We start from the raw sequence: 23,672 nt of genomic DNA on the forward strand, positions 1-23,672 counted from the left end.
AATTTTAATGACAAAGGCAAGGCAATAATAGAAATGTCTCTTTCAAGAGCATGAGTTGTATTCACCCAAAATCATATCTAATGCTGTGAGGCTTATGTAGCTCACTGGTTATCAGTTTGTACTGATCAGATGGACATTCTAATTGGCTTTAGCATTTCTGAATTTTCATGTCCATGTATGTAGTCCTAAATAGAAATGCGTTTTCCTGCCTTGCCTTCCTGTGTGAGATTGCTCAGTGTTATATGTAGAAGTAACAGTACATGCTACTGTAAGAGGTTTGAAGTGGAGAGCGATTCTTCACTGTCGTGAAATGCAGACATGTAGTGTTTATGTAACCTGGGGTTTGTATGTTGTATTAGGCAGTCACCTACCCCCGATAATCAAAGCTATTTAACCGGCCAGAAATGGCTGTTGACTAGTTAAATAGCATATCAGTGCCTAACCATGGATATTCAGTGGGAGATAACCAGTTATTGCCCACTAAATATCTGAGGTAAGTGGCTAGCTTCTAACAGGCTATATTGTGCGACATAGCCAGTTAGGTGAGGATATTCAAGGCTTAACCGGCTATGTTCAGCAATTAATATAGGCTACATAAATAGCAGAAATACCTTTAACTGTTAGCACTGAATTTCGGCTTAATTGGTTAACTAGTGGTTAAAAAAACCCTGGATATTCAGTGCCAGTTGCTGGAAACGGCCCGGCATTGAGGGGTCCTTTTACAAAGGCACGTGCTAAAAATAAGTGTGCACTATGGGCATCTCTAGTGTTTAGTGTGTACTAATTATTAGCGCATGCTGAAAACAGTAGCATGCCTTTGTAAAATACCCCCAGAATATCCGGGTTTAATGCCAGCAGTGGACAGAAGAAGTGCTGCCCTACCGCCAGCTGAATATCAGGCCCCTAGTATATACCTGAAATCAATATAAACAATATTTAAAGATTGTGACCAGGGCCAGAACCAGAATCTTCTGGGAAGCCATGAGCAACTCCATTCTGACTCTACAGTTTCCATTCTCTCGATAAGTCAGGCAACTCCACGATTGTTGTTCTGAACCAACTGTTGACTCAGTTACTTCAGGAATTGACCACAATGTGGCAGAGGCAGACAATAGGTAAAGGCAACAATATGGCAGTGGAGTTATTTATAATATTTTGGTGGCTTGATACACGTAACTCCAAAGCCAAGAGAGGGTCCAACTCCTCTTTAATGAAACAACTGTGAGTAACAGGGAATCAATATAGTTCCTTTCAGTAATCACTTAAAGTTCAGATGGTAACTGCTAAGGGCTCTGGAGCTCTGAGGCTCTGTTGCAGATATTTCAATGCAAGTTTTGTTGGGATGTAGTTGGCATGCATCCTCAAGAACACTTTAGAGTTAGATGGTAACTCTTCCTTCAGCCCAAGGCCAGCAGGCATTCCTGGACCACTAGTAGATGGGATGAAATTCAGGTCACCTTGCTGGAAGAAATACATATATAGCCCAGTCTGCCCTGCCTCTGCAGTGTTTCAGAAGGGATGAAGAGAATTCCTCGTTCCCTCAAGCATCCAAAAGGGGAAATGCTTAAGTGGCTTTTGACACCTGTGTACTCCTGAATAAATCCTTGACTTTCATGTACCAGTTAGAGAAGCTCACTACATAGTCTTCAGTATACGGACTTCTGGGATCTATGAAGCTAAGTTTAGGCTTAGTTTGCATTGGTCAGTGACCTGGAAGGCAAGAAAAAACATAGATTAGACCAAGCAAAGTAAAGTTTTTATACAAAGGGGAATTTCCCTCTGAACATGGTTCCCTCCCTCCACTCCTGGACAATTCCTCTTTTGGAAGAAGGCAGACCTTCCACGTGCAAAGTAGGGCTCTGCCTGGCAACTATTGATGTCAACATGAGAAAAATGCTGTTTGTTTAGTAGAGGCTCTGCTAATTTATGCCCTGAAATTAAGAGAATAGTAATTGATTTACAGTACTGCTCCTATGGAAATAATTCTGGTGAAAGAATAATAATAATAATAATCATGCATATTTTAATGAAACCAGCATTGTTTTATGCAATATTGTACCCCCCAAAAAGCTATGTTTTCCAGAGATAAACAGGGCTACTCAGCTGTGTTTTTTAAATGTAGACCATGAATAATTTTTATTTGTGAAAGTGGATGAATATCTTTCTGCTGGAAATGTTGAGTCCTGAATGTGGATGAAATGTATCTGAATACCATTGAATAGTAGGGTTTCATAATTTTCAGAAATATTCATCCCGTAACTGTGCTAAACTCTTTCTTTCCATTTGATATTATATTTATATACTTACTACTTCTCATTCCAGAAATCAACAACAGAAAGTGACATACGAAGTTGTTGCCTTTTAGAAATTAAACAGACAGAAGAGAAATACACTGAAACACTGGAATCAATAGAAAAAGTATGATTTAAAAAAAAGCACACTGATCTAGAAACATCTAGAATATCTTGGATCATCAAGCATACTAAATATTTTATTTCTTTCTTTCCTCTCTGAATGTTCTCTTTCAGTTTTTCATGCTACCACTAAAAAGATTCCTGTCTACACTTGAGTTTGAGACTGTATTCATAAACATTCCTGTAAGTAATGGAGTTTATTGCATACCAAAACAAATTTGGAATAACTAAAGTATGAGGAAAGATGTTGATCACTGTCATCTTCATTGTTATAGTCTAGACTAATCCAAAGGTACCAGTTGTAGGTCTGGGGAGAGTAATTTTCAAAGACATGTATCTATGTCCTCTAATTCTATAAATAGCGTACACAGTTGCCTACGAAAATATGTGAAGCTCACATTGGCGTCTGTTTTCTGTGGCCAAAATATGAACGTTTTTAATTATTTTTAGCTTGGACGCTTATATTTAGATGCAGGAAACAGACGTCAATGTGTGTTTTCACTTTGGTCATTTAAAAAATTATTTTAGCATGGGCGCTTTAAATTTAGATGCAGGAAACAGACACCAAATTGTGCTTTCACTTGGGTCTGCTGTTTCTCACGACCAGCGCTTAAGGGCTTGCTCGGGCTTCTTTCTGCTTCCAAAAACAATCAAACCCGACAGAATCATGAGAAATCCTCTGTTCCAACACCCTAATGCCTGCTCCGAGCTGGAGTTATTTTTTGCAGGAGTAAGGCAGTTTTGTTTCATGCACTGTTTTCTGAGCATTGAGAAGAAATACGAAATGACCTCATTAACATGAGCTTGACTACATCAACATGTTACTTGTGTTGTTCATCTGCACGCTCGTTTGTTCCTGCACTCCGGGCCTCTGAACATTCTTCACAGTAGATGTGGGCACTAGTATGGCGCTAATAGTTTCTAGCACCTGCGTTTACTTTTGAGCATTGGGGCCCTACTGGGTAACTTAATTGTTTGATTGGACCTAAATTGGCACTTAAGTATGACTTACTGTAAGTAATTGGTGCTAACTAGAACTAATTGGCATTAATTATTAGTTATGCCCATTAGTGAGGTATGCCCCTGTTCCATAAAGTTGGCACCTAATTCTTATAGCATGCAACTGTAATGGGGGCATACACAGGGCGGATAAGGGCAAGTCAGGGACGTGCTGACTATTTTAGCATGCACTTAAAGGGAAAGCGGTTTGCACAGGGGTGGCCCGACCATTAGGCCACCAAAGGTGGGGACCTCAAGCGGAACTCTTCAGGAGCGGCATCTCCCCACGCTTCGGGGAGCAGCATCTCCCCTTTCTTTGGGGACAAGCATCTCCCCTTCGTGACGGCGTTTACCTCATCACGTTCCAAACCTGGCATTGATTCCCATACGCTGCCCTGTCGCTGGCACCCGCCTCTTCCCTTTACTGCAGCCGCCTCTCTGATGTAACTTCCTGTTTCGTCAGAGGCACAGGCAGCTACAGTAAAAGAAAGAGGCGGGTGTTGGCAGCAGGGCAGCGTATGGGAATCTCTGCCACTGCCGGGTTTGGAACGTGACGAGGTAAACACTGCGAATGGGCTGGAAGTAGGAAGGGGGCAGCATCTCACTTGGGGGGGGGGGGGGCGGCATCACCTGGGGAGGGTGAAATCTTTCCATGAGCTGGCCCTGGATTTACATATTATATACAGGTATTTATTTTGTACCTGGGGCAGTGGAGGGTTAAGGGCTAGATTCTGTATGTGGCACCTGAAAATTCTGGGTGGAAAAAAAAATACACCTAGGCGTATTCTCTAAAGTATGCCTAAATTTTATAGAATAGGCTTAAATTTCCACACAGTATAGAGAATACGCTGAGTGCCTTTCCACGGGACCAAATTTAGTCACAGTCATTTACATCATGTTTTAGTTGGCGTAAATCCTGATGCCTAAATTAGGCGCAGAGCGGGTGTATTCTATAACAAAGCACATAGATTTTAGAAATGCCCACACCCTGCCCATGGCCATGTCTCCTTTTCATCTATGTGACTTAGAATTTATGGTGTATCACGTTACAGAATACGCTGAGCGAATTTGTGCATAAACCTTAATGCCAGTTAGTGCTGATAATTGCTTATTAACATCCAATTGACTGCTGCTTAGCTAGTTAACTAATTAAGTTACAGACATTGTTATAGAATGCACTTCGATTTCTGTGCAGAAATTAAGGCATGATATATAAAATCCGGCAGTAAGTGACTTACGCAGGATAGAGGCAGTTCCATGCACAACAGCTGTTTTTTGGCATGAGCAGTTATGCCTCCCATAAAACAGGTATAAGTGGTCATGTCTTCGTTTGCTGACCAGCTAGTGTTCTATAATTTATTTATTTATTTATTTATTATTACATTTATATCCCACATTTTCCTGCTGATTGCAGGCTCAAAGTGACTTACATAAATCTGTAATAAGGCTACAGTGCAATAAAAGCAATTATATAAATTGAGAATAATATAGGAAGTAACAATTAAACAGCAATAGGCAAGAGATAATAATAGGTAATTAGTGTCCTTGGATCTTATTAATGGAAAAAGTAATTCAAAATTAAGTTGAACCTGGGGAATAGGCCTTCTTAAACAATACTGATTTCAATAATTTTCTGAATTTTAGGTAGTTCTGGGTAGATTTTACTGATTTGGGTAGAGCATTCCACAGTTAGTGCCTATGTAAGCAAAGTTGGAGGCGTAAATTGACTTGTATTTAAGGCCATTACAGTCTGGATAGTGCAAGTTCAGGCATGATCGTGAGATACTGGATCTGTTTCTGGGTGGTAAGTCAATGAACTCAAGCATATATTCAGGGACTTCACCAAAGATTATCCTGTGGATTAGTGTACATATTTTAAAGGCTACTCGTTCTTTAATGGGAAGCCAGTGCAGAATTTCTCGAAGTGGTTTTGCAGATTCAAATTTGGGTTTTCCAAAAATCAGTCTTGCCGCAGTATTTTGAGCCGTTTGTAATTTCCTGAGTAGTTGTTCTTTGCATCCTGCATATATAGCGTTGCAGTAATCCATCTGATTTAAGACCATAGATTGTATCAGATTGCGGAAGAAGTCTTGAGGAAAAAATGGTTTTATTCGTTTGAGTCTCCACATTGAATAAAACATTTTCTTTTATTCTTTAATGGCTTTGGTACACAATTGGGTTGTTATGGAATACTTGCTTAGTGCTCACTTTTTGGGCGTTAGAATTATGCTGCCAAAAGTGCTCCATGGTGTGTGTTCTTCTACTACTAGTAATCATTTCTAGAGCACTACAAGACATACACAGCGCTGTACACATTATCCCCTGGATTCTATATATGGCGCCTGGATTCTGCGCAGAGATAAGCGCGCAACTTAATTGGCGTAACAGGTAATCGGTGTTTTTAACAGCACTAAACAAGCAATAATGAGCATTAATTGGCAATTATCATAATGTGTGGAAATCACTAAGTGTATTCTAAAAAGAATTGTGCCTAAATTGCAAAGTGCGCAGTTCAAAATAAATGCGAGAAGCTTAAAAGGGGCATGTTTATGGGTGTTTCGTAGGCGTTCCACAATTTCCATGCGTAATTACAGAAGACGGGTCAGTGCGCCTAAATCTACAGGCAGGGATTTACACCAGGTTTTTATTGGTGTAAATGGGCACACGTAGATTTAGGCACTACAGTATCAACTAAGTGTATTCTATATACCGTGCCTAAATCTTATAGAATATGCTAAATTCTGCATGGATTTTTTAAAGAGCCATATATAGAATCTGGCCTTATATGCAGATACTTTCTCTGTCCCTTGAGGACTCACAATCTAAGTTTTTTTTGTACTTGAGGCAATGGAGGGTTGAGTGACCCAGGTTGCCAGGATCAAAGCCTGTTGCACTAACCGTTAGTCCATTCCTGCAGTTGGGGTTTGGATGGAAGAGGAAAATATTGCACATGAATGGGATGTCCAAAAAGCTATTGTGTCTGTTCTTGGCCATCCAGACAAATAGCAGATACAGGGTATATGGATGTCTTTAACCTGTGTGATTTTTACTTACAAATTTTCATAGGGAAACAGTGCTGGTTGGTGCAGTGAACATAGATTACTGAAAATTGCCTTATTCTGTATATCTTTTATAATTATTTAGATTATCGTATTTTTGTATTTAGGGTGTAGATTATATTTGTGGCAACTGTTACAGTTATGGTTTTGTCAGTGTCCATCAAACACACTTTGTTCAACATTGGTTCAGCGTGCTGTGTGTGAAATGAGCTGGTTAGTGCCAGCCTGGTTGCCAGCGGACATACGTACGCATCACTGAAATCGTCATAGCTGACACCAGGGGCTTATCTTCGTGGGGCCACGGGGGCCTGGGCCCCCGTAGATTTGGCCCTGGACCCCCCTGCCGATGAACCTCTCCACCCCCCTCCAGCTGCCAACCCGCCATCGCCTATCTTTGCTGGTGGGGGACCCCAACCCCCGCCAGTCGAGGTCCTCTCTTCCGTTGCAGCAAAGCTTCCTGTTCTGAGTCTGATGTCCTGCACGTACAATGTGCAGGACGTCAGACTCAGAATTTGAAACTGAAGGAAGCTTTGCTGCAACGGAAGAGAGGACCTCGGCCGGTGGAGGTTGGGGTCCCCCGTCAGCAAAGGTAGGCGATGGCGGGAGGGGGGTGGAGAGGGTCGTCAGCGGGGGGGGGGGGGGGGGGGGGTCGTAGGCACCAGGGGGGGCTAAAATGTGCCCCCTCACTCTGGCCCCCCTCCCACTGAAGTCCAGATATGCCTCTGGCTGACACAGATTTGCATTATAGTTGGCAGTCTCAGTAAAGAGGTGGCACACTGGCAGCATGGTGTAGATAAAAGATAAAAAGTGTATTGTGCCTTCTGTGTAAGTAAAGCGCGGACCTCATATTCAAGTCCCCATCAGTTTACTCTTAATTTCTGAACATTTAAACAATAATAAGAGTTACAAGAAAGAACAAAATAATGTGCAGGTGATGGCAGGGATGTTTCTCAAGGCTGGTGATTGAATGGATAGGCGCAAACTTAGGGCCCCTTTTACCATGCTTCGGTAAAAAGGGGGGGGGGGTCTGTGGAGGTGTCACTCACTGAGGCGCCCTTTTACCGCAGTGGGTAAAAGGCATTTTGTTTTAAAGGAATTGGGCATGCGGCAAGTTAACCACTTGCTGTGCGGCCTTTTCCAGGGAGAGCCCTTACCGCCACCTATATGGGAGGCGGTAAGGGCTCTCGTGTTAACCCGGCGGTAGCCTGTAAACCCCTGGTGCGGAAAAACACAGGTGTGCCAGAAATGGTGCATGGAAAGGGCAGGCACTAACGTCGAGCTCCTGTGGTACCCCGGCGGTAGTGCCTGGTTGGCTTGCACTGATGCTGCAGTACCGCGGCGTTGTCCAGCAGTATTCACAATGCCGATGAGTCTGTGAAAGTGTATTGCTTAAAGCTAGAGTTGTTCACATGGACGCAGGATAAGAGAGATCAAAGAGAAGGACTGCCATGTCTTCAGATTCATAAAAGCTGACCTTGTAGATCCACTGAGACATGTTCCCATCTGTGATTCACCCACTAACTGGTGTTTGTGCAGTTCTTATAGATTGCACTATTGAGAAACATTGTAGAAAAATCAGTCGTCAGAATCTGAAAATTTGTTAAATAATGCAGTTAACCCGCTAAGAGCAATTTCTGCATGTTTCCTGCAGCTTCTGGATACTGAGAAGGTTAACCAAATCTCAACATGTGGAATGCCGCCTGCACATTTTTTCCCAAACTGCTCATATGTCATGGAAAATTGTGTGTTTGAAAAGGGGATCTTTTACTAAGCTGTGTTAGGTGTTAACTTGCGCCTAGTGCAGCTTAAATGGCATACAATGGTATACACTCGGGCATCGCCAAATCTGTGTGTGCTAACCACATGCTAAAAATATATAAAAGCAATAGGCTAAAAAATATATATATAAACAATTAGCACAGCTACATTACCGCATGCTAACTGGTTAGCGCTGGAATACTGTGTGAGCCCTTACCTTATACAAAATGGAAGGCAGTAAGTGATTATTGGCAACATTAGAGCATGACAAAGGAACCAAGGAGTCCAAAGGATTCCATAAAGTGTTCTATTTATTCTGACTTGAAGATAAAAAGTCATACAATCAGGAAACAGAGTTGTGAATCAGTTCAACTAAATAAAAAGTAAAGAGGGATCAGGATATCCATAATTGGCGTAAAGCTCTTGAAAAAAACCTTTTCTCAGAAACATGTAATTTGTATTGTTTATATATGATTCTATACATATGCATATCCAGTTGTATTTCTTATATTTTCTCTACCCTTTATACAGCTGTAATTTCAATACAAATATTGAACTAAAAAAAACATATGAAGATAAAATGTCCTCTATCAGAGTTGATCTTACGACTGGAGAAGCATGACTCGACACAGCCATGTTTCAGCATGAATGCCTGCATCAGAAGTCCAATATGCTAAAACAATGTAACAATGCTCTATGTCAGTCAGATCTACACAAAATTACAGTTGCATAAAAACATAAAAACTAAATGTGGTATGATCCATAAATAAAGTGTTGCACGAAACACCACACCTGGTATATTAGTAGATGTAAGCTAAAGTGTGAAAAGATATTTATGACCACCAAGAGAAGTAAAGAGATATAACAATGAGGAGAAGTATAAATGTGTTGACGTACCTAGAATGCTGTGAATCATAACTTATGAACTAGTTATAAAAGCAAACCATAGTAACCAGTACCAAATGAACCAGATGTGCCTGAAACATGAAACAGGGAATCATTAGAATCCAATTTAAATAGGTGTTGATAAAAACTAATAGTGGCATTTTGATTTAGGGCTGTTGACAAGGTTTGATGAATTGAAAAATATGTATAACCAAGTTGTTGGTTATAATTCATGTATTGCTTTTACTGTGTAATGTTATGCAAGGTATGAGACTAAACAACATTTATTGTGAGGCATTGTTGGGATGCATATGAGCATTGAGGACGTACATCCTATTAATATATAACAGTGTCACAGCAAGGATTTATCAATTCTGTACTTATTATGGAATAAAAAAGTGAAATGTTTAAAAAAATGCATGCATGCAACATATACCCAGTGTACCTGAAATGCAACTCACCTTGAGCTACTACTTAAAAAGGTGTGAGCAAAATCTAAATAAATAATAAAATAAAATAATCTAAAAAAGGGAGTTGCTGAATGCTCTGGTATTTAATCGTCAATGACATTTAGGAGCAAACAGATAGATTATCTGATTAAAAGTGGAAAAACTGGTCAAGTCTAAGATGGCCAGCAAAATAAAAACATAACAAAAGTCATTTAAGAAAGACATAACAAAAGCCGTTTAAGAAAAACATAACAATGACCGGTTATGAAAAGCCTCTTAACATTGCTGACCCACCTTTATATTGAGTATTAAAAGTCAAAAAGTCAAAATAGAGTAAATAAACTAAGGGTGCTTATGTAGCGCTAAAGTAGCTTTAAGCACAGGCAAACGTGTTTAGGTAAAACTGAGTAAGTGCATGCTTAGTAGGTGGTTAAAAAGAAACTTTCACGATAAATGTTGTGTCGGCTATGACGCTCTGTCACCATGAAAAATATGCTAACTAATGCAAAGGTAAGTAAAAAATCGATATTGATCAAATTGTATAGAGGTGAACATTGCCCAGAAGGCTTAAAATAAAATAAAATTAAGGTAAAAACAAAACCTCAGATCACTAGCGGTATTTTTTCAAATAATCGTGAAAAATCCCATAACTGGTCAATAAATATATAAAAAATATCCAATTTACTAAAACAATAACAAAGTCCAGTTAACTCAAAGCTGCATAATTTTTCTGATTGTGACATAAAACTGGTTATTTTGGTAAATATGGCAATCTAGACAAACCCGCACTGATGCTGTCCACAGGAGTGGGATATCGATAAGAACAGTCTATAGTTGGCTTCTAATTTGAGACCATGTGGATGAATAGCATTTAGCTGAAAAATGAAATGTTCTTCATGTAATAACATAGTATCAATGTCCCCGCCTCTCCATTTTTTGCTTATAATGTCTTGATAATGAAAAACATCAAATTGCTTATGGAGTGTCCAGCTGAGTTCCAATGTCTACTGTTGGTGCATTTTCTACTAATACAGCTTCTGTGTTCTATAATATGAGTTTTGGTCATCCTCTTGGTTTTTACCAACATATAACAAATTGCATGGACATTGAGAGAGTCTTTTACAAAGGCATGCTAGTGGGGTGCCATTTATAGAATAGCATCTAGTGCCAGGATCCACGGCCAATTTTGGTGTAAATCCCAGCATGGATGCCCTGAATTCTTGAATACTGTATGCATCTTTAGTGAATGTCCCTGACCTGCCCATGCCACCTTTTCAATTGTGTGCTATAAAATTTATGTGCACATCTTTCTAAAATAAAGCCTAGGAAGGTGCACGTGTAAATTCAAATCATTGCCAATTAGCGCCAATAATTGGTTGTCTGTGCCCAATTATTGGCGCTGATTGGCTCGTTACTCAATTAATTTGCATGTGCAAATGGATCGGGTGCCCAAATTGTGCACACAATTTTGAGCACCACTTATAGAATTTGGTGGATAATTTCCATTATAGAATACGAATATCCTTATATTCACACTTACCTTTTGGCACGGCCACTTAGGCCATGTTCAGGGCAGCTGTAAATGCTCACGTCTAAATGCTCTCAGTTACGCGCATAGCTGACCATAATCTGTAACCTTAGGTCCTGATGATCAGAAGCAAACGCAGGTGCTGGAGGCTATTAGCATCATACTAGTGCCCGCATTTGCTCCTGCTCCATGATCAGAGCTGGCGAGCGTGTGAAACAATGAGCTCGCCGGTTCTGACCGCAAGTAGCATGCAAATGCTTGCTAAACAGGGCATTACATATTCCTCCCCAATTCTCAGTGGACAGCGCGCCAAACAAGGGTGCTGCTGCTGCAGCAAACCCTAAAAGCCCCCCTACAAGCCCCCGAACATCATCCCTCCATACCTCGGAGGAGAGGGAGTCCTCGAAGAGATGGAGGATGATGCACAGGGCAGGGCAGGGCGCTGCCATTTTGGAGGCAGGGCTGGAAGGAGGAGGGAGTGCTACTCTTTCTTCCATCTTTTTGAGGTACAGGGAGGAGGTTTGGGGGTGCTAGACCTCCAATTCTCTAACCCTCTCTGTCCATGGGGGCTTCTGTCAGGGGTGGGATGGGGGGGCTTCCAGTCCCTATGTTTCACAGGTCCAGGCTTTTTTTTTGACAGCCTGGACCTCTCAAACAACTCCTGAGGGAGGACGGTGCTTGGGCGCATGCCCAGGCACAATCCTTCTGCAGGATGATCAAAACTAATAGCATCAGTGGCGTACCTAGGGTAGTTGACACCCGGGCCGGTCATTTTTTAACACCCCCCCCCCCCAAAAAAAAAATCCAGTACTAGGCATGCCGAGAATACAAAACACTCAGGACCTATAGAGCAATTCTACCATACCATAAGCAGTCATTTCTACGAGTCACACAAGGAAAAGGAAAGCATCTTAAACACTACAGTGAGCACTAGAACATCAATTCATCTATTGTAAAACGAAACCAGACAGAATAGTACAGATCGTAGATCCTGCACAGTCAGTGCCAACTGAAAGCCATGTCTTTTTCACAAACACAGATATACCCTAATCCACTATAAAATAAGTAATCATAAACTTTCTATTTAGACAAAAATTAAACTGAACCAGTGGTGTGCTGGAGCCGGCTCGCACCGGCTTGCAAGAGCCGGTTGTTAACTTTGCTCGGCTCTTGCAACGTGCGAGCCGGCTCTTCTCCTCCCTCCCGATCCGGTCCTGTCTCTCCCTCCCGATCCCTCACGTCACCGACCCAACCTGACTCTTCGCATTCTTCGGGGCACCCGCTGCCAGAACTGACTCTCCCCTGCTGGCGCTGCCGGTTCGCACTTTAAAAATGGCCGCCGAGACTTCCAGAGGCGGCCTTGCGAGACTTCTGCTGAAGTCTCGGCGGCCATTTTGAAGCGCGAACCGGCCGGCAGCGCCAGTGGGGGAGAGTCAGTTCTGGCAGCGGGCAGGCAAGACTGCCTGCCCCGAAGAATGCGAAGAGACAGGTCGGGTCGGTGACGTGAGGGATCGGGAGGGAGGGACCGACTCGGATCGGGAGGGAGCGGGGAGGAGAATTCGCCAACAACTCAGGAGGGGGTGGCAGGGGAGAGAAGGGAGTCGCTGGACATTTGTGGATGGAGGGGAAAGGAGGGTCACTGAGTATGGCTGGGTGCATGCAGGGCAGGGGAGAGGAGGCAGGAGGGTCACTGCTGGACATGGGTGGATGGAGGGCAGGGGAAAGGGGGGTCACTGGGTATGGGTGCATGCAGGGCAGGGGAGAGGAGGGTCACTTCTGGACATGGGTGCATGCAGGGCAGGGGAGAGGAGTCACTGCTGGACATGGGTGGATGGAGGGCAGGGGAAAGGGGGGGTCACTGGGTATGGGTGCATGCAGGGCAGGGGAGAGGAGGGTTGCTGGGCATGGGTGCATGCAGGGTCACTGGACATGGGTGGATGGAGGGCAGGGGAGAGGAGGGTCACTGGGTATGGGTGCATGGAGAGCAGGGGAGAGGAGGGTCGCTGGGTGCATGTAGGGCAGGGGGAGAGAAGGGTCACTGGACATGGGTGGATGGAGAGGGGGGGGAGAGAGAAGAAATGCTGAACGTGGATGGAGGGGAGGGAAGAGGGAAGAGATGAGATGAGGGAAAAGAAAGAGAGGAGAAAAACTGCACATGGATAAAGAAAATAGGCAGAAGCTGAGGACCAGAAATGAAGAAGAAAGGAGGAAAGAAATAAATGGAAAGGAAGCCCTGGAAACGCAGTTAAGAGGACAGATAGCAGCAGAATCGGATACTGGGCCAGCATGATCAGAAAAACAGTCACCAGACAACAAAGGTAGAAAAAAAATCATTTTATTTTCATTATAGTGTTTGGAATATGTTCACTTTGAGAATCAGGTACTCAACATTAAAAGTTTATATTTATTTACTTATTTATGGCATTTTATCGCACATTAAACATGAATTAGATTGGAACCTGGGATCATTTAATTTTTTTTTCCTGGAGTAATGCATTGTCCCCCCCCAGGCTCTCTCCCCGGCTATAGCCAGCTCTGCAATCCTGCAATCTGGGGGGGGGGGCAGAGGGGGATGGGGGGTGCAGAGGGGGACGGGGGGGGGGGGGGGGCGCAGAGGGGGACGGGGGGGGGGGGGCGCAGAGGGGGACCGGGGAGAGAGCCTGTTGTTAAACATTTACCAGCACACCACTGAACTGAACCCTCAATGCCAGACTCTGCATACAATGCAACACCACAGAAACAGAAACTGTCCCCTAGTACTGTGCAAAATATAAAGACAGCAGATGTAAATTTGAAAAAAAACTAACAAGTACCAATCACCACTTTACAAATTAACAAATAGAAATAAAACAAATATAGAAAGTAAAATAATACTATTTTATTGGACTAATACATTTAGCTTTCAGAGGCCAAAACCTCCGTCCTCGGGTCAGTACAGTATAGTGCTGTTACAGTATCCTATCCTGACCTGAGGAAGGGGGTTTTGTTCTCCAAAAGTTAGTCAAAATGTATTAAAATTAGTCCAATAAAAAGATTACCTTGTTTACATGTTCTATTATAAACATTTATTAACACAGCTACAATACTACTTTATCCTAAAGCAAAAAACAAAAATATATATTTTATTTACAGTTTGTTGTCTCTGGTTTCTGCTTTCCTCATCTTCTTTTCACCATCTTCCTTCCATCCAGCATCTGTCTTCGTTCTCTGCCATCCAGTGTCAGCCCTCTCTGCTGGCCCCTCCATCCAATGTCTGCCCTCTCTCCCTGCCCCTTCCATCCACATCTGCCCTCTATCTCTGCCCCTTCCATTCATTGTCTGCCCTTTCCCTTCCATCCACTCCACTGTCTGCCCTTTCTCTCTGCCCCTTCAATCCACCATTTGCCCTCCCTCTCCCATCCATCCAGGGTCTGCCCTCCCTCTCGCTCCCCCTTCCATCTAGGATCTGTCCCCTCTCTCTCTGCCCCTTTTTTCAGCCCCCAGTTCCAGCCCCCTTCTCCCCTCCCCTGTCTGAGACCCCCACCCCAGTCCCCTTCTCCCCTCTCTGTCTCCCATCTGAGATTCCCAACCCAGTCCCCTTCTCCCCTCCCCTCCCCTGTCAGATCCCCACCCCAGTCCCCTTCTCCCCTCCCCCTCCCCTGTCTGAGACCCCCACCCCAGTCCCCTTCGCCCCTTCCCTTTTCCCCTCTGAGCACCCCACCCCAGCCCCCTTCTCCCCTCCCCCTCCCCTGTCTGAGATCCCCACCCCAGTCCCCTTCTCCCCTCTGAACACCCCCACCCGAGTCCCTTTCGCCCCTCTCCTTCCCCACCTCAGTCCCGTTCTCACTACTGTCTGAATCGGCGAAGCAGCATCGCAGGCAGCGCCTCATCTGCCCTGCTGCTTGTAAAAAAATCAAATCTCCTTCTCCTCATCTTGACGTCGACTCGGGCCTTCCAATCAATCACTATGTCCCGCCCGGCGCCCGCCCTCGCGGAAGTTACCTTAGAGGAGGGCGGGACATAGTGATTGATTGGAAGGCCCAAGTCGACGTCAAGACAAGGAGAAGGAGAGATTTGATTTTTTCACAAGCAGGGCAGACGAGGCGCTGCCTGCGACGCTGCTTCACCAATTTTTGTTTAAAGGAGGCGGCGGGAGCGGAGCACCCCCCACCCACTGGCACCCGGGGCGGACCGCCCCCACCGCCCCCCCCTTGGTATGCCACTGAATAGCATGCATGCATTTGCAAGCTATTAGTTTTGATCATCAGGGCTTTAATTCCCCATGCTGTTCCAGTGCTTATTTTCTAGCACTGTTCAGAACAGCGCTGGGAATTTGATCATCGGGGCCTGAGTGAACGAGAGGACATGAAATGAGATTGAAGGGGGGCAGACTCAGGAAAGATGTGAGGAAGTATTTTTTCACAGAGAGGGTGGTGGATGATTGGAATGCCCTCCCGCGGGAGGTGGTGGAGATGAAAATGGTAACGGAATTCAAACATGCGTGGGATATGCATAAAGGAATCCTGTGCAGAAGGAATGGATCCTCAGAAGCTTAGCCAAAATTGGGTGGCGGAGCAGGTGGGGGGAAGAGGGGTTGGTGGTTGGGAGGCGAGGATAGTGGAGGGCAGACTTTTATGGTCTGTGCCAGAGCCGATGATGGGAGGCGGGACTGGTGGTTGGGAGGCGGCAAATACTGCTGGGCAGACTTGTATGGTCAGTACCCTGAAAAAGGCAGGTACAAATCAAGGTAAGGTATACACATATGAGTTTATCTTGTTGGGCAGACTGGATGGACCATGCAGGTCTTTTTCTGCCATCATCTACTATGAGTGTGTAAGTGCTGGACACCTCCTAAACTGTCCATGCCCCCTCCCACATTCACACCCCCTAGCAGTTACGGGTTAAAGGATTTAGGTGCTAAGGTGTAGATACACATGTAACTGCAAATTAGTGGCAATTAGCACCAATTAGGTTCAATTATACCAAATTATTGATACTTCCAATTAGCGCCTAATTAAGTTACAAGTGTTATTAGCACTACTCTATAAGTTGTATGCGCAAGGTTATAGAATGAAGGGGTTAATGGATTTCCATTTAATATTGCATTGTATTTGTTGTTTACAGAGTCTTCCCCATACTTCATTCTTCTTGTCTGAATAATATGCAAATTAGGATGACAGTATTAACGACAAATCACATCTCCCATACCTGCCAAAACAGAGCATAGACCAGATCAATACTGACAACCTGACCTAGGAGTCTGAGGGCTTATTTTTTATTTTCTGACACGTACCTCTCCTTGCTAGTGGCAACTAGATATTTCATCTTTCATATTGTATAATAATTTTTTTTCATTATTGTGTATGCACCATCTAGAAATAATTTGCTGGGTGTTGGTAATTGAAAATCTCTATTCAGATGTGTTATCTCTTAGGAAGTCGTGAGGTATCTGAGGCAGTAGTATTGTGTTCTTTCTTTGAGGCATAAGCTACACCCCTTGGATTTGTGCTGAATACTGTTTATCAGAACAGCGATGCCTTTCCGGAGAATGATTAAACATTTGACGAATGAATAGACCATCTTTTAAGGGGAGTTTTCAGTTTCTCTGCACATATCAACAATTTTAATGTCAGTTTGCAATTTTGAGGTCAAACACCTGTATGGATAATTACAGGGCTCTCCAGATGCTGTCTCTAACAAGTAAGATTTTTTAACTTCGCCTCTGTTTCACCCTCCTAACCTACCACCTATTTCTTTCTCTCACTCTCTACACCTTTCACCCCCTCAATTGTCTCATTCTTCCTTTCTTTTCATCTTGTGTTTCCCATCCTTCCATCTCCCTGTACACTTACACCCATTTCACCCCTACACTTTCCTTTCAGCTTGTTTCCACCTCTGCCTGTCCACTTTCCTTTCTTCATCTCCTCTCAAGCATTTAGGTTATAGGTAATAAAAAGTAGTAAACACAAGGGAGAGAAACCAAACCACAACCGTATGAGGGGGCAATAATAGAGAAAGACAAAAAGGGGGAGGAAGGAACAATAGGTTAACACAAGTCTCTAATAAAGATTTCCATAAATTAAATGGCCAACCAGGAGAGAAGGGGAAGAGGGAGAGAGAAAGAATGGTAGTGGAAGATCTGTAGCCAGCAGTAATCTAACAGGCAGATAAAAAACAAAACAACCCCCCCCCCCCAAAAAAAAAACAAAACCAGTGAATGAGACTAAATGAGAGCAGGGAATGCTTGATGGAAATAAAGAGCAACTTTAAATTTCTTAAAAGAAAGCTTCCATGTAAGATCCTGCTTGTCCCTCACGTTTCCTCCTCCTTGGGCTGACTCCTTCATACCTCCCTGCTGGCTTCTGTTTCTTAGTGGCTTAGCCTATAACATAGGCAGCCGAGACCCCTCGGGCCTAAGGATATTCGTGATGTTGGAATAATAACAAGACACATGGTATTTTCTTAACATGCCACAACTTGGCCGCAGCTTTATTTTAAATACAAACATCATAACCCTGGGTATACCCAAGCCAATCAACCTTCTGGCTTAGAAGCCAACCCAGTCCGCCGTCATTAGCAAGACTGACCAATCGTATACAGAGCTCCCCGCCGCACAGCAAGGGCGCTCAATCGTAAGCGCAGCTATCCCAGCTGCCTAGCTTACACCATCAGGCTTGGGTACCCCGCCAAAGCTGTGACAAAATATATACTGTACATGTACATATCCACATTAAACCGGGAGGTGGGGCTGGGTGCATGCTGATGCCCGGACGCCAGAAGAGGATGTCCGGGCTCCGCCCAGGGGTTTTAAACCCCTTTTTGCGCCCCACCCTTCCCAGCGGGGTGCCCCTGGGGGGCGGGAACATGCCACCTCGCCCCGCTCGCACCCCGCTGGCATTAGTGCGCAGGCCCATCGGGGCACGGCGCCATGTTAATGGCGACTCCGTGCACCCGGTGGGGCACTGCGCCTTGCTTTTCTATTCTTTTCCACCTGGAAAACAGGCTTTTTGCTCTGACAGTGCTTTAGAGGATTACTCTCTTTGTATTTGCATTTGTGTTATGCAAATGCATGCGTATTTGTATAGGTATGTGGTGCAGTGGATTTTTTTTTCTCAGCCTTGGTTTATTGAAGAAGAGGGATATAATCAAATTTTAACTAGTAGATGAATGAGAGGGAACATTATCAACGTGGGCTACTGTTAAGTTGGGTTATTGTAGCACAGGGTCTCATTGCATAAAATAACCTGACTTGTGGCAAAATAACCCCACTTAATAGCAGCTCACATTGTTAACTTCCCCTGTGAATGCATTGTAATGAAAAGGGAGGGAGAGATTACAAGGGGGGGGGGGGTGGGGAGAGAAGAAGGCCGATGTGATAAGCTGTGGGGTAGAAAGATGTGCCTAGCTTCAGTGCACAGTGTTCTCAGGTCCACTGTTAAACATGTTGGGGCCCGGGGCAGAAATTTAGGAGGGGCCTCAAAACCTACCAGCAGGTAGTATCTCTTCAGCATGAGACAGGTGTGAGGTGGGGCCCCTGAAGCATGGTGACCCAGGGCAACCTTCCATTCCCACCCCCCCCCACCCCCATGCAGGTTGTGAGTGTTCTAACACACATGCTGAAAAAACTCCAATGTAGTAAACTAGTAGCTTGCAGATTACTGTGGCATTAAAAAACAGCACACATCCCTGTGGCAACATGCTATTGTTTTCTGCATTGGGCGTAAGAGGTGTCTCCTTTCCTATCATGTGAATGGGGATTGATTCATACATTAACAGAAAGGGAGATCAGAAAAGATATCCCTGGACCTTCTCCCCTCCACAGCATCCTGGGCCAAGGCACCTTCAGCCTGGGCACATGAAACAGGGAGGCCCTCAACTGGAGAAATTCCAGTTCTGTGCCCCCCCCCCCCCACCACCTGTGGACCAGTAATACTTACCTGATCATGGAGAGGCATTCAGTGGCTTCCTCGTTGACCCTCTGCCATCTTCCAAAATGTCAGCACCAGAGCCCAATGGTATGTTGAGGTATCCTGGCCTGGGATATCCTGAACTAGATAGACCCCTACCCAACTATGGCCACCGAATGTAGGTGTGGAGGATGGGGCCAAATAGGGTCATCGGAGGTGAACTGCTGTACCTTATTTCCAATGATCCTTTGGTTCCATGTACATCTGTACTCCAGCCCTAGTTGGAGTAAAGCTTTAGGGCTCCAAGAGGAATAAAACCCTTGGCACGTTTTTACATACAGGGCCAGTCTTGGGCAGGGGCGAGAGGGGTGGCCGCACAGGACCTTGCGTTTCCAGGGGCCTCGTGGCCCTGGCACGGACCACTTTCTCCACCTCCCTCCCACCGCCAGACCCGCTGCTGCCCCTGCTTCTCCAAACCATCAACAGCAGCAGTGGCTAAACAAGTTAAAAGCTGTCATGGGGCTCACTCTTCTTGACGTCACAGAGTCAGCCCTGTGATAGTTTTAACTTGTCTAGCCGCTCCTGCTGATGGTTTGGAGAAGTGTCAAGAACAGCAATGACAGGGTTAACGGGGGGGGGGGGGGGGGGGAGAAGGGGTAGTTGCTGGATGGCAGAGAAGGGAGAAAGAGGGACCAGATACTGAATGAAAGGGGAAGAGAGAGAAGCAGAGGTGAAGAGAAGGGGCAGACGCTGGATGAAGGGGAAGATAGAGGGGGCAGGCGCACGATGAAAGGGGAACAGAAGAGGCAGATGGATGGAAGAGAAGGGGCAGACACTGGATGGAAGAGGAGGAGAGAATGGACAGACACTGGATAGAAGAAAGGGAGAAAGAAGGGGCAGATGCTGAATGGAAGAAGGGGGAGGGGCAGACACTGGACAGAGGAAGGGGAAAAGAGAGCGGGCAAACATTAGATGAAAGAAGGGGAAGAGAAAGGTGCAGATGCTGGAAGAAGGGGAAGGGAGAGGAGAAAGATGCTGGGATAAGGGAAAGAGAAGAAGCAGATGCTAGACGAGAGGGGAAGAGAGAAGAGGCAGACACTGGATGAAAGGAGAGCAGTGAGAGAGGGAAAACACTGGATGGAAGGGGGCAAGAGAAGGGAAATACACAGGATAAGAGGGGGAGAGAGAAAGGGCAGACACTGGATGGAAGGTACCAGAGAGACAGAGGGGCAGACACTGAATGGAAGGCATCAGAGAGAGAGAGGGGGGGGGAGATACTGGATGGAAGGGGGTAGAGAGAGAGAGAGAGGGGCAGATAGTGGATGGAAGGGGGCAGAGAGAGAAGGCAGTCAGTGAATGGAAGGGGCAGAGAGACAGAGAGAGAGAGAGAGGACTGATGCTGGATGGAAGGGAGAAAAAATAGGATAGAGTTAATGAGAGACTGAAGAACAAGAGGATGTAGAATAGGGGAACCGGTGTGTGGGAAAGAGTTGACAAGGCTGCAGAAAGACACAGTAAAAAGCGGGAAACTGAAGACTATAATTTTTAAAGAATTCATTCTGGAAAGAGAGGCAGAAAACTAATTTGAAGAAATCTGAAAGAAAAAGGAGGAATGAGAAAAATGACAAATGGACAAGAAATCATGGCAAGAGAGTTAAGAGATTGAGACAGACATGGGAAGCAACTGCTTACCCTGGGATTTGTAGTATGGATTTCCACGATTTGGGTTTCTGCCAGGTACTTGTGATCTGGCTTGGCCACTGTTTGGAAAACAGGGTACTGAGCTAGATGGACCATTGGTCTGACCCAGTATGGGTACTCTTATGTTCTTATGAGATGACAAGGAAAGCAGAAACTGGAGACTGGGACTTACACAGTTAGAAAAAGTAAAATGGCCAGACTGAAAAGGTAGAAAAAGGAATGTTATTTTAAGTTTAGGATATAGTAGCTATTAATAAATGTTAATAAATATACATTGAAAATGGAAATAAGGTGATAACTTTTTATTGGACTAATTTGTAATACATTTTTGACTAACTCTCTGAGACTAAAACCTCCTTCCTCAGGTCAAGACAGTATACCATAAGGTGACGGGGAAGTGATGGGAAGAGAGGTGGGTGGTAGAAAAGGGCGGGGAGAGCAGGAGAGAGAGAGTGGCATAAGATAAAGAGGGCAAAGACTTCATGAAGGTGGGAGGAACAGACTGAGTGCAGGACACATGAAAGAAGCTTACATCCCCCCCTTGCACAGCCCCTACATGTTCATCTCCCGCACCCCAAACCTCCTCCCTGATATATATCCCCCTATGTACACATTCACACACTCCCAACATCATGCACTCATCCCACTCATGCATCAACTCACATGTTTATCCCCTCACGCACCCAGTTCTTTTTGGGAACCTATGCACTTAACATCTTTTTATGGCTCCTGGACCACCAGGGATATTCAGGTAGACTGTGGCAGGTTATCAGGGGGAGGGGATGGATGCTTGCCTGCTTTTGGGGGGAGCCTTGGATCAGAGGGAAGAGGTCTTGTCCCAGATGTCATCCACACCTGACTGCAAGCTCTGTCGACCAGGGCCTGTTTCTTACATGTTCAGTGTACAGTGCTGTGTACATCTAGTAGTGCTATAGAAATGATAAGTAGTAGTAGTTGTAGAGAGAACCTGATGCAGCCAAGGCCACTATTCAGGCCACCACGCGCTAGCTAACCAAGTGGCAAGCTGAATATTGGCCTTGGCCAAGTCGTGTGATAGCAGGCAGCCTCCTTTCATTGGCACACCAAAAAAACATGACATTGTGGTTTTTTCCTGTCCATTTTCATTTGCCAATGACAGGAAACAGTAGGAAAAATGTCATTGACATTTCTTCTGTTGTTGCTGACACTGCCTATCCCCAGTCTTTTCAATCCAGAAAGCTCCTGAGAGCAGATTTCTTAGAGTCGCTGAAAATCCTGCTGCTCTGAATCAGCACATTATTTAAGTATTTCTTCTTCCAACTAATTTTCTTGTGTAGTTAAAACTTAAGGCATCATAAAAATGTTGCAAAATGAACATGTCTTTATTTTCCTCAGATCTAGATTTTAATCTGTGAATACAAATAAAAGTTATTGTAAACATGGATAAACATGTCATGACTTATTTAAAATATGTTTCTAGGACCTGAATTGTAAAAATTCCTACTTTTAAACTTTGTGAAATAAATTAGCCTGGTGTAGTGTACATTCTCTGACTTTATTACTCTTGTCAGATAGAGATTGCTATTTCTGAGAAAATCTTTGAAATATACCTGTACAGATGCATTATTAATATTTTAGTTTATTGAAATTAACCTATAAATGCCAAAGAAAATGTAGACATGTTAACTGGGGCATGCTAATCTCTGTTCAAGAGGCACCTTAGTTCTGGATGAGGGTGTGGGGAGGGGAAGGGAAGGGGGAGAGGGGAAGGGAAGCTGTTATGTTTTAACTTAAAGTTCTCTCTTTTTCTGTGTTCAAGGATTTAGTGAAAGTGCACAAGAGTCTAATGCAGGAAATTCAAGACTCGATTACAAACAAAAATGATCGGAACCTCTATCAAGTGTTTATCATCTACAAGGAAAGGTACTTTCATCTGCCGTCATTTACTATAGGGTCCTTTTACTAAGCTGATGCAAGCACTAATGTGCACTGAATTCAGCAAAAAATTCCACGGTAATTTATGCATATGCATGCGCTATCCACACATTAAAAAATAAAATGTATTTTTTAGCTCTGGGGTTGGATCTAGGGGCGGAGAGTGGGCATATTCTGCAATAAGGAGATTCTATCTATGGCGCCTAAAAAATCAATTCTGAAATCAGTGCTGTCTAAGCATATTCTATAATTGGCACCTAGATTTAGGCACCGATTATAGAATATGCTCCGTTGATATTTCAGCGCCGATATCTGCGCACATCCATTTACGTCAACGAAAACCTGGTGTAAATCTCAGCGCATAGGTTTAGGCCCACTGGGCCATATTTTATAACTAGTTGCCTAAATTTGGAATGCCCAATTCCCCGCCCATAGCCATGTCTCTTTTTGCCTCTGTGCATTAGAAGTTCAGCACACATCGTTGCAGAATACGCTTAGTGAGTTGTGCATCTAAATTCTAATCAGTGCCAATTAGTGCTCATTATTGCTTTTTGAGTGCTGTTATCAGCGCTCATTAGCTTGTTAAGCCAATTAAGTTATGTTTGGTATTATAGAATCCGCACCTAATCAGTTAGTGTAGCTACATTGCCGCTTGCTAACCGATTAGTGCGTGATTAGCGCTTGAACCCTTACCATCTACATAATGGGTGGTGATAGGGGCTCATGCGCTAATGGGATAATTAGCTCATGGCCATTATTAATGCAAATAGGAAAATCAACCATTTTACCCCTGTGGTAAATAGGCCTTAAAACACGGGAATGACCCGTGTAAGGGTGTGCTAAGGCCACTTTTTACCACAGCTTGGTACAGGAGCCCAGGCCCCTATGTTATTGTGTTACTATAGTGTGACTTGGCAGTCAGGACTCATCCACTCAAAGGCTATAGAGCAGTCAACAATTTTATTAAAGCCCTGTTCTGCATGTAAAACAGGAAAAAGCTTTAGAAAATTACTAAAAACAAACATGATGTCTTGAGCAGACTAGTTATTGCTGCTGTTTTGAAACATGGTTGACTGTCA

The 23,672-nt window shown here is 44.2% G+C and overlaps 1 protein-coding gene across 1 annotated transcript in view; it reads left to right on the forward strand.

Annotated features, from left to right (window-relative positions):
* VAV3 (vav guanine nucleotide exchange factor 3) overlaps positions 1–23,672 on the forward strand; it is a 594,162-nt gene that overhangs the window by 199,334 nt on the left and 371,156 nt on the right. The window contains 3 exon segments of the mRNA XM_030206250.1: positions 2,323–2,418; positions 2,529–2,597; positions 22,478–22,581. Of these exon segments, the coding sequence (XP_030062110.1) occupies positions 2,323–2,418; positions 2,529–2,597; positions 22,478–22,581 (269 nt within the window).

Source organism: Microcaecilia unicolor, chromosome 6 (assembly GCF_901765095.1).
Source record: "Microcaecilia unicolor chromosome 6, aMicUni1.1, whole genome shotgun sequence".
Lineage (NCBI taxonomy): Eukaryota > Metazoa > Chordata > Amphibia > Gymnophiona > Siphonopidae > Microcaecilia > Microcaecilia unicolor.